Consider the following 16,921-nt stretch of genomic DNA (forward strand, 5'->3'; position numbering starts at 1 on the left):
ACTCCCATGTTGTGGATCCATGGCCTTCCGAAAAGGGCGTTGTATCTCATATCACCTTCGATCACGTGAAACTTTATTTCCTGAACGGTTCCGGCCACATTTATTGGTAGGATTATCTCGCCTTTGGTGGTTTCACATGCCATATTGAACCCGTTTAGAACCAGAGTTGCGGGTACGATCCAGTCCTGCAGGCCGAGCTATTCTACGGCCTTCAATCGGATGATGTTGGCCGAGCTACCTGGATCGATTAACACACGCTTAATTTTAATTTTATTCGTGAGTACGGATATTACCAGTGCGTCGTTATGAGGTTGGATGAGGGCCCCTTCTATATCTTCATCATCGAAGGACAATGTCCCCGTGGGTGCGTAATCTTGAGTCCGAGATCGCTTTTCCCTCATAACCGATGTTTTAGTGCGTTTAAGCACCGGTCCCTGAGGGGTATCGATGCCGCCGATGATCATGTAAATGACATGTTGTGGTTCTTCTTGCTCATTTTGCTTGATGGAATCCCTGTTTTTAAGATGGTTCTTCGCCATCTCACTCAGAAATTCCTGAAGGTTCCCTTTGTTAAATAAGCGGGCTATTTCCTCTCTTAGTTGCCTGCAATCTTCCGTTCTGTGGCCATGGGTACCATGATATTCGCACGTTTGGTTGGGATTTCTTTGGGCAGGATCGGTCTGCATGGGTCGAGGCCATTTAGTGTCTTTGATGCGTCCGATAGCCGACACGATAACGGATGTACCAATGCTGAAGTTATATTCTGACAGTCGAGGTGCTTCTATAGGATCGACATATTTATCAAAGTCGTTCTTACTCATAAGTCCCCGAGAATTTTGCCCTCGATCAATCCTTCGATTGTTCCGAACTATATTGCGTGCTGAACCGTTGTTCACCCGATCTGCGACGTATGGTCGATATCGGTCTCTGTTCGACCTTTGTTCTCTGTCGATCTCCTTTTGGCTTTTAGTAACTGTCCTGTTCTGATGAACGGGTCCGTACGGAGCTCCCAACTGATCATCCTCGACCCTAATTTTCGATTGGTATTGGTTGTGTACATCTGCCCAAGTTATCGCTGGATACTCGATCAAATTTTGTTTCAGCCGATGTGATGCTGTCGAACTTAGCTTGTTCAACCTTTGGGTGAAAGCTTGTACGGCCCAATCGTCTGTGACCGGGGGTAATTCCATGCGTTCCATTTGAAATCGGGATACGAATTCCCTCAATATTTCATTCTCCCTTTGCTTTACCTTGAAGAGGTCTGATTTCCTTGTTGCAACCTTTATGGCACCAGCATGTGCCTTTATGAACGTATCTGCTAACATAGCAAAAGAATTGATGGAATTCGGCGGTAAATTGTGGTACCAGATCATCGCTCCCTTCGAGAGGGTCTCCCTGAACTTTTTCAACAACACGGATTCGATCTCATCGTCCTCCAAATCGTTGCCTTTTATGGCACATGTGTAAGAGGTGACATGTGTCATTAGGATCTGTCATACCGTTATATTTGGAAATTTCGGGCATACGGAATTTTTTGGGGATTGACTTCGGCGCCGCACTCGACGGAAAAGGCTTTTGTATGAATTTTTTCGAATCAAGCCCATTTATCACTGGTGGAGCCCCCGGGATTTGATCGACTCTGGCATTGTACGTTTCCACCCTTTTGTCATTGGCTTCGACTCGTTTTGTGAGTTCTTCGAGCAATTTAGTAATTCCGGGAGTAGTCCCCAATTCTTGCTCGTTAGATTGCACTATGGCGGGCTCTGTTCTGGGGGTGACTTCCCGAAGTGGATTGGAATCCGGCCTGCTTTGTGCGCGAGTTTGGCTTTATAACTGAGCTATCGCTACTTGTTGGGCTTGTAGCATCTCGAAGATCATACATAAGCTGGCCCCGATTTCCCCTGCGTTTTGGGTATCCCGGGCGACAGATCGAGTACCGCCCTGAATGTTTCTTTCCGGTTCGGAACGCTGATTCGCCTCCAAAGCTATTTGTGAATTGACATCCAATAGTATTTCGGCCCGAATTTCGGGTACTTCGATTCGAGTCTCGGTGCCATCGTTTATTGGCCTTCCGGCTCCGGGTGCCAAGTTGTTGGTTTCATCTTGAAGGCCGACTTCGTTATCGATCAGTGAAGCCATTTGATTGGTGGTTATTCGTAGCTGATCCGAAATTCTAGATGCTTTCGGAAATAAGCGCAAAGCACAATGGCGTATTTTTTCAGATTTGTATCAAATAACCACTGTTATCCTCGGTCCCACGGTGGGCGCCAAACTGTTTACCTGAAAAATGGATAGAGTTGAATTTATACGTAGTTCCGAGGATATGTGGCGTAACTTAACACAAAATGTAAGGATAAATAGAAATGTAAATATAGATTGCAGAGAATTCGAAGTAGATAAGGTTGTTAGGAACAATGAATCTTAGGATTCAACAAATAGAATCAATCTAAGAAATCTGAAAGAACGATTCTTTACTGTAGAAGAATATAGCGCTTTTATTACAATGTAAGCCTCAGAAATACTGTTTCCCAGAAATGGTAACCAACCCTTTTATAGCGGAGGGATTTGGCTCTAAGCATAATAAAATAAACATTCAGTAGAAGACCCATAATAAGTCAGCTTTTTCACAATTTCTGCCAAGATTCTCTCTAGTGGGATTGCAAAGACTTTTGTCTGTGAGCTCGATCTTGCTTAGAACCCTCAATTTTCGTTTGAGCTTGATTTCAACTCGAGCTCTTAATCTTGGCTCGAGCCCGATCCTGGCTCGAGCCCTCGAATTGATTTGAGGTCAATGTTGGTTGGTCTCTGGATTATCAGCATGATAGATCTACTCTGCATCATGGTTCGATTTCGATTCGAACTTGATAATGATATCGAACTCGATACGGATCGGCCTCCCCGGGTTCGAGGTTAGTTTGTCCCACCTTTGGGATCTTACTTCGATAGATCATCGTTCGAACTCGATCGGACGTGCTAAGGCCGAGATCTATTTCGACCGTATACAATTTTATATTTTATCCGCGTCAATAAATAAGGGTGTTCGTCGGTCGGTATGATATGATATTTAGACATTTCAGTTCAGTATTTTATGTATACGATTTCTTAAAATATTTTACAAAAATCATACCTAATTAAATTCGATATGGTTTGATTTTTCTCCTTTTTCTTTTGGATTATATTATTCAGCTCTGTAACTTCGATTTGCTCGACGAGCTCGAATACTAACTACTAACTAGTGCATAGAGCCATAGACCATAATATTCTTAATTAAGGTACACACAAATAAAAAAGTAAAAATATTATAGCTTTATATATTTGATTATTGATAAATTTTTTGTCTAAACGAGAAAAGTATCAAACTATAGAGAGAGAAAAGTACTTAAGGAATAAATTTGATTATTAAAAATATTTTATTACTTGTTTATAGTTATTGATGAAACAAAAGCTAATCTAATGTAACAATAGAACACAAGTAAGAAAACACCTTGAAATTGTAGAAATATTACTTACATGGAGAGTGCCTCAACATGAATTTCAAAGAAAATGACAATTCAAAGACCAAGAAACTACGCATAGTGATCTCATATATGTGAGAGAATCGAGTCATGCAAATTAGTCTAAAAGCTCAAACACAAGGCCAAGAGCAACAAATGCCTTGCTCAAACTATACATTCTCTTGAGCATTTTCTCAAGCACACACACACATTGATCTCATTTATGGTCTCGCTTAATATTTTTTACATGTGCAATAGAAAGTATATATGATATACCATAAATAAAATACATTGTATAATTTAGTATATATTTCGGTATTGATCAATATTAATATTCTTTTAAATATTGAATAACACACCTAATACCGAAATTTTTAAAAACTTAAATTAAATATCATATCAAATACTAAAATATCGAATATCAAATACAATTTTTTTAATTTCAGTATGGTAATCCAACATTTACCAAATTATATACCGTCCTAGCAGTAAAAATGAATAAAATGGGTTGAAAAGGATTTTAAAAAGAATCCGAACCCAGTAAGTGGCAAATAGAATTATCCACGATTCCCTCCAATAGAATATGTAGTTAGTTCCTCAGCAAAATCCTCAATCCATCCGCCAGAAAAAAATATCTGCAACTCTACATAATAGAGGCTGAGAACCTTGACAGTGATAGCTCTCATCTTCACCATTCCACAAAATACCTAATAAACCCTAAAAAAATTCTTCATACTGTCAATTCAATCATCCCAATTTCAAATTTTCCTTTCCTCTAACCTTAATTCACAGTTTTTTTTTCTTTCTACAGATGGACTTGGCTTATTCACCAATGGCCAAATGCATTTCGACGCCATTTCAATCTTTCACTCATCGACCACTCGCACTTTTTTCTAGGGTTTCCATTTCGGTACGCATTAAGCCCAAATTTGCAAATAATACTCATAATCGTTGGTTGAACATGTGTTCAGCTTCTAGCTCAGATACACATACACTTGTTGCTGGGCAGAAATCTGTTGAAGTTGAAAGTAACAAAGAGGATGAATACGGGGACTTAAAATCATGGATGCACGAAAATGGGCTACCTCCTTGCAAAGTGGTTATTAAGGAAAGGCCTTCCCATAATGCTAAACATCGGCCCATTCACTATGTTGCTGCCAGTGAGGATCTTCAGGTCCATTTCGTATCCGGTTCATGGTTTTTCTTTGTTCCTTTTTCGTTTTCTTTGAGGTCAACTTGTGTTTATTTATTTATGATAAGGCGAGGTCAACTTGTGCTTATTGTAGGCTGGTGATATTGCTTTTTCTGTTCCGGATTCGTTGGTGGTAACGCTTGAGAGAGTTTTGGGAAATGAGAGCATTGGTAATGTGCTACACTGGTTTTGCAAGTACAGTTTCCATTTGTTAGCTACAGAGGAGTCAAACAGATTCTTTTGATGCGATTTTCTCAAGCATACTTTTAACTGCTAATACCCATAACTTAGCTTATAAATATGTAAATTCTCGACAACAACTAGATGTCAGTCCCAAACAAGTTTGGGTTGAATCCTCACTGACCACATTACTCCATTTAAACTCCTCTTATGCCAATATTATGCAAGTACAAATAGAAAATATTAAATGTTCTGTATATTTATAAATATGTAATGACTATTTAAGAAGCAAAATCATGGAATCAATGTCTAAATCGGCATACAAGTTAGTTGCACTGACCCTTGTACTCCTCAACATCATTCTTCTTGGGACGGAGTTAGTAAGTAAAAACTGTGTGGATTACTGACTCCCTTAAGTTAGAAAAAGAATTTGCTGTCATCCCCTCCCACCCTGTGTCCAATCCCGACATTCAGTTTACTTTTCTAAAGTCAGGGAAGTAGATTTTGTGTTGATTCAAGTGAGTCTAGTTTTAATAGCTTTATGCAACTGATGGTTGGTCAAGAATGCTTCGTTGGAATTAATGGGTGTTGTAATCTTTAGTAAGATATATAATTTGTCTTTGTTCTTGAAAAATAGAAAGTTGATGAGAAAAGTTTGTTTTACAGCTGAACTCTTGACAACAAACAAATTGTCTGAACTAGCCTGCCTAGCGCTTTATCTAATGTATGAGAAGAAACAAGGAAAGAAGTCGTTCTGGTACCCTTATATAAAAGAACTCGATCGCCAGCGGGCAAGGGGCCAGCTAGCTGTGGAATCACCTCTTCTATGGTCAGACGCTGAACTAGATTACCTGACAGGGAGTCCTACTAAGGTATTTGAAGTTTCCATCTGCTGACAGATATCAGAAGTTTAATTTTCATCGTTAAACAAGATTTTGGTGAAAATTTAGGCTGAAGTTTTGGAGAGGGCTGAAGGGATCAAGAGAGAGTACAATGAGCTTGATACAGTCTGGTTCATGGCTGGATCTCTGTTTCAGGTTTTCTAATTTCTTTCTAGTCTGATATTTTATCTTTTGTGCACCGTTGCACTCATCTTAGCAATTAGCCAGTTGCTTGATTGATTCTGATGTTAAACATTCTCTCTTGTGCAGCAATACCCGTATGATATACCCACTGAAGCATTTCCTTTTGAGATCTTCAAGCAAGCTTTTGTTGCAGTGCAATCTTGTGTTGTGCATTTGCAGGTTCATCACACACTGATAATGGCATTTTATTAAGTTTATATTTCTTATAGCTCTTTTGTATAAGAATGATTAAGACTAATTGAAGTTTTTACTGAAACCAGAAAGTTAGTCTTGCCCGGAGGTTTGCACTAGTCCCATTGGGACCACCATTATTATCCTATTGTAGCAACTGCAGAGCAATGTTAGCAGCAGTTGATGGTGCAGTGCAACTGGTCGTTGACCGCTCTTATAGGGCAGGAGATCCAATTGTTGTGTGGTATGGAATCTACCTTCTACCTTTTTTGTTAGTTTTCAAGTTTTTCTTTCAACTCAGAACACGGTAATTACGACAAGGTTGTGTTTCAAAGCTAGGATTGCACTCCAATTGGGTGGAAATACAAAGAACTAGTAATGGTCTATACTCTCTTTTTATATTGGAAATTTCACCTCTATTGGAGACTTTGAACTAGTTAAAATGGATAATAGATTTCTTTGTATTTATTTATTTTTTATAAGGGAAACTTTGGATGGATAGATGGACTTTGCTTTAGACATAACCAGATTTATTGTCCTGTACTGTTGTTTGGCAAGAGATCTCTTAGCAATATGTTACTGCATTTTTGTAGGTGTGGACCACAACCTAATTCAAAATTACTCATTAACTATGGTTTTGTTGATGAAGAAAATTCTTACGACCGCCTTATGGTGGAGGTAATATTTAAACCAATCTTCACACAATTGCATTAGTTCTTCAGTTTGAAATAATGTGCCTTTTGCACAATTCAGGCTGCATTAAATACAGAGGATCCTCAATATCAGGACAAGCGTCTAGCTGCTCAAAGGAATGGTAAACTATCAGTGCAAGCTTTCCAGGTAGAATTCTTTAGTTTTGAGGAATTTGGTTAGTGATTTGTTTTTGAGTTGAAGACGTTTTAATATGCCCTTGCGACAGGTGTGTGTGGGAAAAGAAAGAGAGGCTGTGTTGGAGATGCTTCCTTATTTGAGATTGGGATATGTTTCAGATCCTTCGGAAATGCAGACTGTCTTATCATCTCAAGGCCCTATTTGTCCGGTAAAAACTTCTGGCCGATCTTACTTATGCATGAAAGGGAAATTTTACATGGACAAAAGAAAGGGAGAGATTCTTGTAGACCTTAGCTTCTTCTCTTGTTGGAATCAAATAGGCACCTATGTCTTAATAATGATGTGTGATATGTTTAGCAGTAATCCATGCAATAGAAATTCAATTTTATGCATTTTTTACTCTCCAGTTTTACCAAAACATGTTTCATGGTGTCTAGCACGTATTGCGGAAATCCTATTCTCGGTAAAACAAGAATTAAAGGAGAAGGGAAAAGATTCATGGCTTCCCAACTAATCACTTAAACCACAATTTAAATTGGTTGATATCCAGTTACATAATAACAAAAGGTGAAAATCTTATTTCACCTTTTGATCAATACAGGTGAGTCCTTGTATGGAAAAAGCAGTTCTGGGCCAGCTAAGTGATTATTTCGAGGCAAGGCTGGCTAGTTATCCAACCACTCTAAGTGAAGATGAGGCTTTGGTAAAGTCCTGAAGCTTTTAGAGGTTGAATATTGATCTAAGGTCATCACAATGAGTCTAATATTGGTTTACTTCTCATAGTTGGCTGATGCTGATCTGGATCCAAAAAAGCGAGTTGCTACACAGCTTGTCAGGTTGGAAAAGAAAATTCTAAATGCATGCCTGGAAACTACAGTGAACTTCATTAATCAATTACCTGATCTCTCCGTATCTCCATGTCCGGCTCCTTTTGCTCCAACATTGAAATGATAGGTCAATCGCTCTACTATCCTTCCCCCCCCCCCCCCCTCTTTTTTTTTTCCTTCCCCTAGACCATTTCTTCTTCAATTTTTTTTTCCTGAAAAGGACGCTCAATTGCAGAGATTTTGGATGAAATCTTCATTTAAAAGCTGTGGATAGATTGAGCATCTTTCTCAAGTGTATTGATACTGGGCCAACCAGACTGCTCATCGATGAGGTCAGTGAAGTTGATATTTCAACTCTATCTAGAATGTCTAGAATGAGTGTTGGTGTAACCTTTAATAGAAACATGAACCGCTGTCAGTGTACACTGATGATTTTGCTTCAAATCTTAATGAAGTATTCTTATCGTATCTTGTGATAAAACACTGAGAGCTGAGAGGGATAAAATGATGAAGTTGTTATGTAATTTGGTCTTATCTATTTATTAGAAGCTATATTAAAGATATGGACGAGGGAGGATGGTTGATTGCAAGAATAAGTAATTTTATACTCCAGAACAAGAAGAAATGAACTAGAAATATGAATAGCTTTCTGTGTACACTGATGATTTTTGCTTCAAATCTAAATGAAGTATTATTATCATATCTTGTGATAAAACACTGAGAAATGAGAGGGATAAAATGATGATAGTTGTTACATAATTTGGTCTTATCTGTTTATTAGAAACTATATTAAAGATATGGACGAGGGAGGATGGTTGATTGCAGAACAAGTAATGTTAGACTCCAGAACAAGAAGAATTGGACTATGGATATCATATCATGAAAGTAGTGTTAGCTTAACTTGAATCAAGTGTGACTTTTGACGTCTGTGAGAGATAATAAGCAATCAAAATTAGTTTTGTATTGCCGTAATCAGTTGTCATGGTACCGGTGTTAGATTTTTCCAAGTTGAATTTCTGCAATATACTATCATTTGTTTTTTAAGCAAGTGCTGAAATTATTGGCACTATGCTTAATGTGGATTTGCTTGTGCTTTTCAGGTGAACTTAGCGACTGAACCAATGAAGTAGTCCAAAAGTAACATACGTTTGCTCTGTGCAATATGCTGGCAGTTCTACAAAATCCATTAAAGACCAATGTTCTTCGTTGTCATTCTCCTTGAGCCTAACTCTTTTCTTTTTCTCCCTTTTTCACTGTCACATTGAGTTTAATGATGATGCTTTTAGGTGTATAAAGAGAAGGTTCTTGCTCGATGCAGTGCATCATTGTGCTGGCCATCTATGTGATGTTAATCATTCTTTGTAAATATTGATTTTGATGTATCATGTTCAATCTGATTCTCCAGTCAGAGTATATGATGTAATGCATTGTGAAAATGTTTATGTTGATGCTGAATGTTGGACACTACACTAATAAAAAATGACATTACATAAATGAATGGACTCAAAGCTATTATCGTAGTGCATAAAGGGAGTTCAGAAAGCCACAGAAATAGGGTGAGCCCATAGAAAAACAGCTTTTAAGGGATTGTTTGGTAGATTTCCCTCTGATAGCTGCATTATCCAGCAAGGTGAGTACTAGTGTACTTCGGGACCTCAAATTACTCTTAAAGGGGTCGTTTGGTTTAAAATCAGGGTAATTATAACTAGGATGGATAATCCTACCTTCCACTTGGAATAGATAATCTCATGATTTTAATATAAATCTTATGCTGGTTTTAGCTAATATCCACAACTAAACACTGGACAAATTTAATCCAAAATTATATTGCTGGGATAACCCCTAATCCCTGTAACAAAACGCTCCCTTATAGTCTCGTTCTATTCAAGAAAAGAATCCTGGAAGGAGGCTGTTCAGAACACAATAATTACTATAAAGCTGATCCCAAAAAGAACTGCTGATCCAAATCTATGATGATACTCCAAATTGGGTAGAAATATAAAGGACTACTAATGGTCTATAATCTCTACTCTTGGAATTTTCATCTCTATTAGAGACATAGCAACAAGTTTGAATCTTCTATGCTGTTGTTTGTCAACAGATCTTTTAGCAGTAAGCGTTCTTCAATATTAAGTGTTTACCCCAAAAAGTTACAGTTGAATTTGCGAAAGTGGTTTATAGATACGTGGATTAAATTGATATAACTAAGGATACGTGAATTGATTTGTTATAAATAAGTATAAAGTAACAACAATTAGTAATGGAATCAAGTAAATATAAAGCAAGAATATAATAAAGTTAGCCTGGGCCATAAGAACTAGGAGGAATCTCTCTATGGGGATGACTCCGGTTGAATACTCAGCCTTTAAGAACACTTCAAATCCGGAATAAAAGAATATAGAAAACAAAGTAGGCGAAATACATAAAACAGTCTCTTTAAGTCGTTCTCAACGATTAGATAGACATCTCAACTAACCCCTTTACCATTTAGTTACTTCAAGTGGGTATTAAGTGTATCAAGTAGACACCTCACATTGACATGGCAAATTACGTGTATTTTAGTTATATTTGGGTGCGTGAGGCTTTTATCAGACTTTTCTCCTGTTTTCAGAAGAATAAATAATTTTACAACCGCTAATGGAGTTCAAATTGGATACTCCGACGAGTTTGATCGGTTACCCGACCCGCTTATACACCTAATCTTCAACCAAATCTCCGACATCAAAAACCTAATCCAGTGTCGCTCCGTTTCGAAACGGTTCAATTCTTTAGTGCCTCAAGCCGATTCGCTCCTCCCCCGGGCCATCTCCACCACTGACTTCGACGACGACGACTCCTTCTTCATTGCCTTTCTCATATCCATCATCAAGTTCCTTCACCACTTCGTTTCCCCGAGCAAGCCTCTCCTAAATCCGACCCGATATCAGAATTCGCCCGCCTTGGTTTAGTTGAAACTAAGGAAGAAGTCTTTTCTTTCAATGTCTATTTATTGTTAATTACACGTATAATTTTTTTTATTATAAATTATACATGTCATTTTTAATTGATTCATACGACACGTTATTGGCAAGTGTAACTCGCGCATATGGTCTGCTGCACTCGGGTGCTTATTTGATATACTTAGTAGCCACTTAAAGTGTCTAAATGATAAAGGGGTCAGTTGAGGTGTCTGTCTAATCGTTGAGGACAACTTAAAGGGGCCGTTTATGTATTTCGCCAACAAAGTTAAGTATGATAGTTTGCTATATGATATCCTGATGTCCTACAATAGAATGAAAACCTTATAGTAGAGCTATGGGGTGCATGATCCATAAATCATGCTCACTTAATTACCAATATTAATGGTGCAATAAAAGGTACTAAAAAGGTGATAAAGAATATTAACAGATAATATAGCCTAATAAAGGCCAGTAGAATCGTGGGATCTTCTGTAACGTTTCTGTAACGGTCATATCTTGAATTATTTCTTATTAGGCCAAAGGTTTGTATCCGGTATCATCATGGTTGAGTCACCACTGACTGGTCATCCTTGACATGTGTAGCTTCCCAATTCACCCAACTTTTGAGACTGATTTTTATTGTATACATATAGTCCCCCCACTTTTCGGTTACTCACTGTGATGTAACCGGAAGTGGAAGGTTTTATTTTTTCCACCCTCGCCACTGCCTCATTAAAAACCTTACCGAAAAAACCCAATCGAGACAAAAATCAGGCGAAGGAAAAAAGAGTGCAGAGCTTAGGGATTCAGATGACAACTCCGCCACTTATTTTTCTTTCGTCAATGACCGGTTGGTGCTGAAAAAGTACCACCACCATAGAAAGCTTGATCTCAGGTTTTTAGTGTTCCCCCAAAACTTTTAATCTTTGAGTTTTGAGTCTTGAGTTTTTAGTTGTACCCGAAATCTTTCTTTGAATTTTGACTCTTGGGTTTTTAGTTGTACCCAAAAATTTCATAACCTCACAGCTTTAGAGACCGGGAATGTTAATGACCAGAAATTTGGTACTTCTGATTTTGATAAAGTCAGGGAATTTAATGCATCTGGTTAACTTTACAATCGGAAAACAAGGCATCCGAACTTTAGCCATTTGATTGGATGGCTTCATAAAAGATGGCCTTTATGAATGCAATGCTTATGAAGAGGACGTCTCATGTTCATCTGGGCATAATTGTTCGAATTCGTAATCTTTATTTGCTTTTAAGTGTGAGAAAATTTTAGGAATGATTATTTTCATTGAGACATATACGAGAATATTTTAGAAGGTGCAAGTTTTGCTTCATTCTATTCCTTGAACGTACCCAAGTATTTACACTTTGCATATACAACAGTTTACTGGAAATGAACCAAAATACATTGTAAGAGAATTGCGGACGAACAGACATGTATTAGATCTAGCTGGTTCTTGATTCCAATTCCTTCTATTATTTTTTTCGGGGCTGATCTAGCAGTCCCCAGTCCTTTTCTTTATTCCGAAGCTAGTTCAGGCTATCTCCGGTATCCTGTACGAGTATAATAGTTTTAGGCATAGTATTTTTTTGTCACTGTTCCGAAGCCATCTTCAGATGCTTCCGGTACTTATTGTTGCGATTTCTGCTGCTTTGATGCAACAGTCCCTAGAGTTTGTAGACATTATTGTCCTTCATCAAAGTTATTTTCTAGATACTCACTATGGGAACACTCCTGCCTCCTCTCAGTCCGTGATCCTAATGGGTATGGTTCAAATCGGTGTCTGGAATGCCTCCAATCAAAGTTCGGTTGACCTTGATTCCCAGCAGTAGAAACTGTCGATATAATTACCTGCTCATATTCTATGAGAATTTTTGACTCGTACCCGTTGTGAACATCTTTTCACGTTGTTGAGGGGAACTCTAGCAGGTTTTCCTTGAGTTTGTGCGAGGAATCCGAACTTAAAGGAATTAGACCCTTGGTGAAAGCCTCCGCTGCCCATTCATCCGATATTACAGACAACAACATGCGTTCCTTTTGGATCCTTATCACGAACTCCCGCAGCCTAGGCTATTTTGAACATATCCGCTTTCCTTATTAACACTTTTTTGCTCCGGCATGTACCTTGATAAAAGAATCTACAAGTATTTCAAAAGAATCAATTGAGTGTTCAAGTAAAAGTGAGTACCATATTAAAGCCCCTTTTATTAGGGTTTAGCCAATTTATTTTAATAAGACTGATTCAATCTCATGTGGAGCCAAATCGTTTTCTTTTACAGCTCTAGTGTAAGTTGTAATATGTTCATGTGAATCCGATGTTCCACCATATGTTGGAATATACGACATCTTGATTCTCTTTGGGATCAACTTCGGACCGCGCTAAGTTTGAACGACAATTGTATAAGCTTCTTTGAGTCTGGGCCTTTTAAGACCAGAGGTGCCCTCGGGATTTGATCCATCCGAGCGTGAAACTGTTTTGTATTTTAATCCATTCGAACGTTTATTTCTCTCATACACCTCATGAGCTCGGTCTTAAGAGGACCGTCTGCATTATTTTCATTTCCAGATCCACTGCCTGCACCACCTGCTTGGTAGTTATTCGATCTCAACTCTTTCCATGAAGCGACATTATGGGTTCTTGGAGCTATTTGATTTATTAGCATGCCAGGAGAGGCTCGAGATCCGTCATTTGAATTATTTAAAGCCACCGATAACGCTTGTTGGAGCTCAGTCATTATCCAGTCCTGTCTTGAGAGATAATTTGTGATCTCCCTTTGTTGTGCTCTCAAAACTTTTACAGTACTGGCAACGGGTTCGTCATCCAAATCATCAGGGGTAGGACTCCTCGCATGTCGAGTATATTTTTCTACCCGGTTCGTGGTTGACTCATTCTCGTTAATATGGATTTCACTAGTTGAGTCATCCTATTGAGTTCCATCATGAAAATTATCCACATGCTTGTTGTTGTTGTTGTTTGCTCTAACATTGAGCAAGTTGTTGACATCATTATTTACCATAGCTATTTTATGCTTGCAACAGAAAAACTTCAAAGCACATTAGTAAAAGACGAGCAGATCAAATTAACACCACAATTATTTATACTCCACGGCGGGTGCCAAATTATTTACCCCAAAAAGTATAGTTGAATTTGTAAATGTAGTTTATGGACACATTGATCTGATTAATAAGATAACTAAGTGTACATGAATTGATTTGTTAGAGATAAGTATAAAGCAAGAATGTAATAAAGTTAGCCTGGGCCGTAAGAACTCGGAGGAATCTCTCTGTGGGGATGACTCTGGTTGAATACTCGGCCTTTAAGAACACTTCGAATTCGGAACAAAAGAATACAAAGAACAAAGTAAGTATGATGTTTTGCTATATGATTTCCTGATGTTTTATAATAGAATGAAAGCCTCTGTTTACACTAGAGCTATGGGGTGCATGATCTACAAATCATGCCCCCTTAATTATCAATATTAATGCCGCAATAAAAGGTATAAAAGGTGATAAAGAATAATAAAGGGTAACGTTTCTGTAACGGTCATATCTTGAATTGGTTCTTATCCGGTGCCACCATGATTGAGTCACCACTGACTCGCCATCCTTGACACGTGTCACTTCCTAATTCACTCAACTTTTAAGACCGGTTTTTCCCGTATACAAAAAATAGTGATGATTTTCGGAGTGGGACTGAAATGCGTTATAAGATAGAGGGAGAAGTATAAACTTCTTAAGAGGGCAATACGTGGGAATGAAATAGGTCAATTCAGCTAATTTCGATCGTAATGGTTGCACTAATAATTTTTCAGTTGACACACCTTAAAATGTATTCGTTAATACATATAATACAATTGTGTATAAAAGAGAGATCCATAACATTGATAGCGTAAAGTTTGCTGTGATTCTGATATTTGTCATCCCCCTTCTTTGTTTCTGAGCTTCTTCTCATCCCCTTCCTCTTGTTACTTTAATTTCCTGTTTTTCTCAGCTCTGCAATTGTCCAAGTTGATTATCATTTCCAATTGTGTTTCCTGTTTCGTAACTGAATCTCGTATTTTCACTGTTGTGTTGAGTCCATTTCATTTTTCTCTATTTGGAGTTAGAATAAGAGATTAATGTAGCTTTAATTCTTTGTAACGGAATTTTTGAACCGGGGACATTTCTTACAAAATGCAAAATTATCCTGAGGTTTCTAGTAACAAACATATTCTGCTTTAGTTTGGCTGTCTTGACATTTATTTAGCTCTTGCTTTCTTCATATCTCTGGTTGTATGACTTAACTTTCCCAAGCTACAACCTTGTCCCATTATAAAACTTACAATAAATATGTAATCACTAATCATTAAATTTGAATATTGACCTAGGAAGCGTGTTCTTACAAGAATGCTTTTTTTTTTTTGTATTAAAATTTTGATATGTAGTTTTCTGGTTTTCACTCTAAATATATGTGGAAGCTAACTCTTTTGGGCCAAGTGCCAAAGAGTATCCCAAAAGAAACTGCAAATTAAGCAGCAAAGGAATGGAAAAGGAGATTTGAATACCCTTAGGAAAATTCTTAGTTTCGCCACTGATCATGACCTCATAAAGTTTTTACCCCTTAAGTTTTTAAGACCATAAGTTTCAAAAGTCTTTTTTTTCTTTTTCTTAAATTGTGCCGAATCAAACTACATCGTCTAAATTGAAACAGACGGAGTATTTAATTATAGGAAACTCCGTTCACTAATAATGACCAACCGATGCGCTCTCTCTCTCTCTCTCTCTCTCTTTTTTTTTTTTTAAAGCAAATATACTACTAGGTTATTATCCTAGTAGCTATTATATATAATAAATCCCATACCGGGTAAAATTACAGAATGTTTAAGTAACCTACAAACAAACAATGTAGGAGTAGCGTAACGAAAGATGGAAAATACAAGGTTAGTAATTTGCACCATCCAAATGTTGCCTACGACTGTGAACGTACACACCAGTTGCCAACAATTTGTTGTAGCACCTACAAAGCTCTCACCAGGCGCCATTTGTCGCAATCCAAGGATTAGGTATGTTTAAATCCAGTAGTTCTACAGCAAAGTATTTTGGACATTGTGATCTTGAGGCTGAAAATTCCAGCATCATTGTTGATACATTGAACATGTCTTTGGGATGAAAGCATAATAGCGACAGAGCTGCCTGCTTGATACATGAGGACAACATAGTGTCTTCTCATCTCTAAATTGAGTATGCATGCACACTAATATCACTGATAATGAGATGACACTATATTGTCAATACCAAGACCAGATGTGTGCAACAGTTTTTTCTGTATTTCATGTGAGTAGATATCCTCAGTTTGATATACATCATACGCCAAGAGGCTGTTCATCTGTGCAGCCATACATTGTGTAAAATGCAATCACATTTAGTATAAGCCGTATCTATGAGATGGCTGCTTGACTTCATGATTCTGTATGGTGTTAAATCACCCCCAGAATGAGCATGATAACATGCGAATACCACCGATGCTCTCTCTTTCTTTCTGTTTGTTTCGTTTTTTTTTTTGAAAAAAAATAATTACATCAAAGAACGGGGAAAAACGAAAATAAAATGATATATTAATATAGTATGCTACTATTATGCTACTAATAGAGTTTGACCTCTCTATCTTTTAACTGGAAAAAACAGAGAGCTCATCTGTAAGCTAATTCTCAATCCTTTTTATCTCGTTTTTATTTTTCAACATTGGCAAGATATTTTATTCGTTCTCAGAACACATAATTTTTTATTTTAGTTATCTTGTTATTATTTTTTTTCCATAGTTTTTCCATTACAGTATTTCATTTCAACAATGTTGTGGCTATGATTTTATAAGCCAAGGGTTTATGAAAAATAATTTTTTTACCTTAACAAAATAAGGGTGAAATCTGCGTACGTATTAATACTCTGTTCATACCTTACTTGTAACAATATACTAAATATGTTATTGTTATTATTTTTCTCGAGACACATTAAATGGCAGGCAAGATTATCTTACGAAATGGTAAATACTTCCTACGTTTATTTTTACTTGGCCAATATAAATTTTACACTCCTTAAAAAATAATAAATAAAGTATATAATTTACTATAATATCCATATTAATTGATGCATACTTTTAATGAATTTAAAAAAAATAATTAATACTGTTTGCATAACAGAAATTTTTATTTTTATTTT

The 16,921-nt window shown here is 37.3% G+C and overlaps 1 protein-coding gene across 2 annotated transcripts; it reads left to right on the forward strand.

Annotated features, from left to right (window-relative positions):
- The first annotated feature begins 4,045 nt into the window (after positions 1-4,045).
- Positions 4,046-9,228, forward strand: LOC104116990 (uncharacterized). 2 transcript variants are annotated; one of them, XM_009627961.4, is made up of 14 exons: positions 4,046-4,404; positions 4,504-4,668; positions 4,781-4,856; positions 5,533-5,738; positions 5,817-5,903; positions 6,018-6,110; positions 6,212-6,366; positions 6,716-6,800; positions 6,876-6,962; positions 7,042-7,161; positions 7,555-7,656; positions 7,737-7,907; positions 8,016-8,112; positions 8,881-9,228. In XM_009627961.4, exons 1-12 carry the CDS (start codon positions 4,306-4,308, stop codon positions 7,902-7,904), a joined length of 1,443 nt encoding a protein of 480 aa, XP_009626256.1. In that variant the 5' UTR covers positions 4,046-4,305; the 3' UTR covers positions 7,905-7,907; positions 8,016-8,112; positions 8,881-9,228. The 2 variants fall into 2 exon arrangements, with proteins under 2 accessions (XP_009626256.1, XP_009626255.1); XM_009627960.4 differs by having other exon boundaries at positions 4,048-4,668.
- Positions 9,229-16,921: the final 7,693 nt, after the last annotated feature.

Source organism: Nicotiana tomentosiformis, chromosome 2, assembly GCF_000390325.3.
Source record: "Nicotiana tomentosiformis chromosome 2, ASM39032v3, whole genome shotgun sequence".
In the NCBI taxonomy this organism is placed as follows: domain Eukaryota; kingdom Viridiplantae; phylum Streptophyta; class Magnoliopsida; order Solanales; family Solanaceae; genus Nicotiana; species Nicotiana tomentosiformis.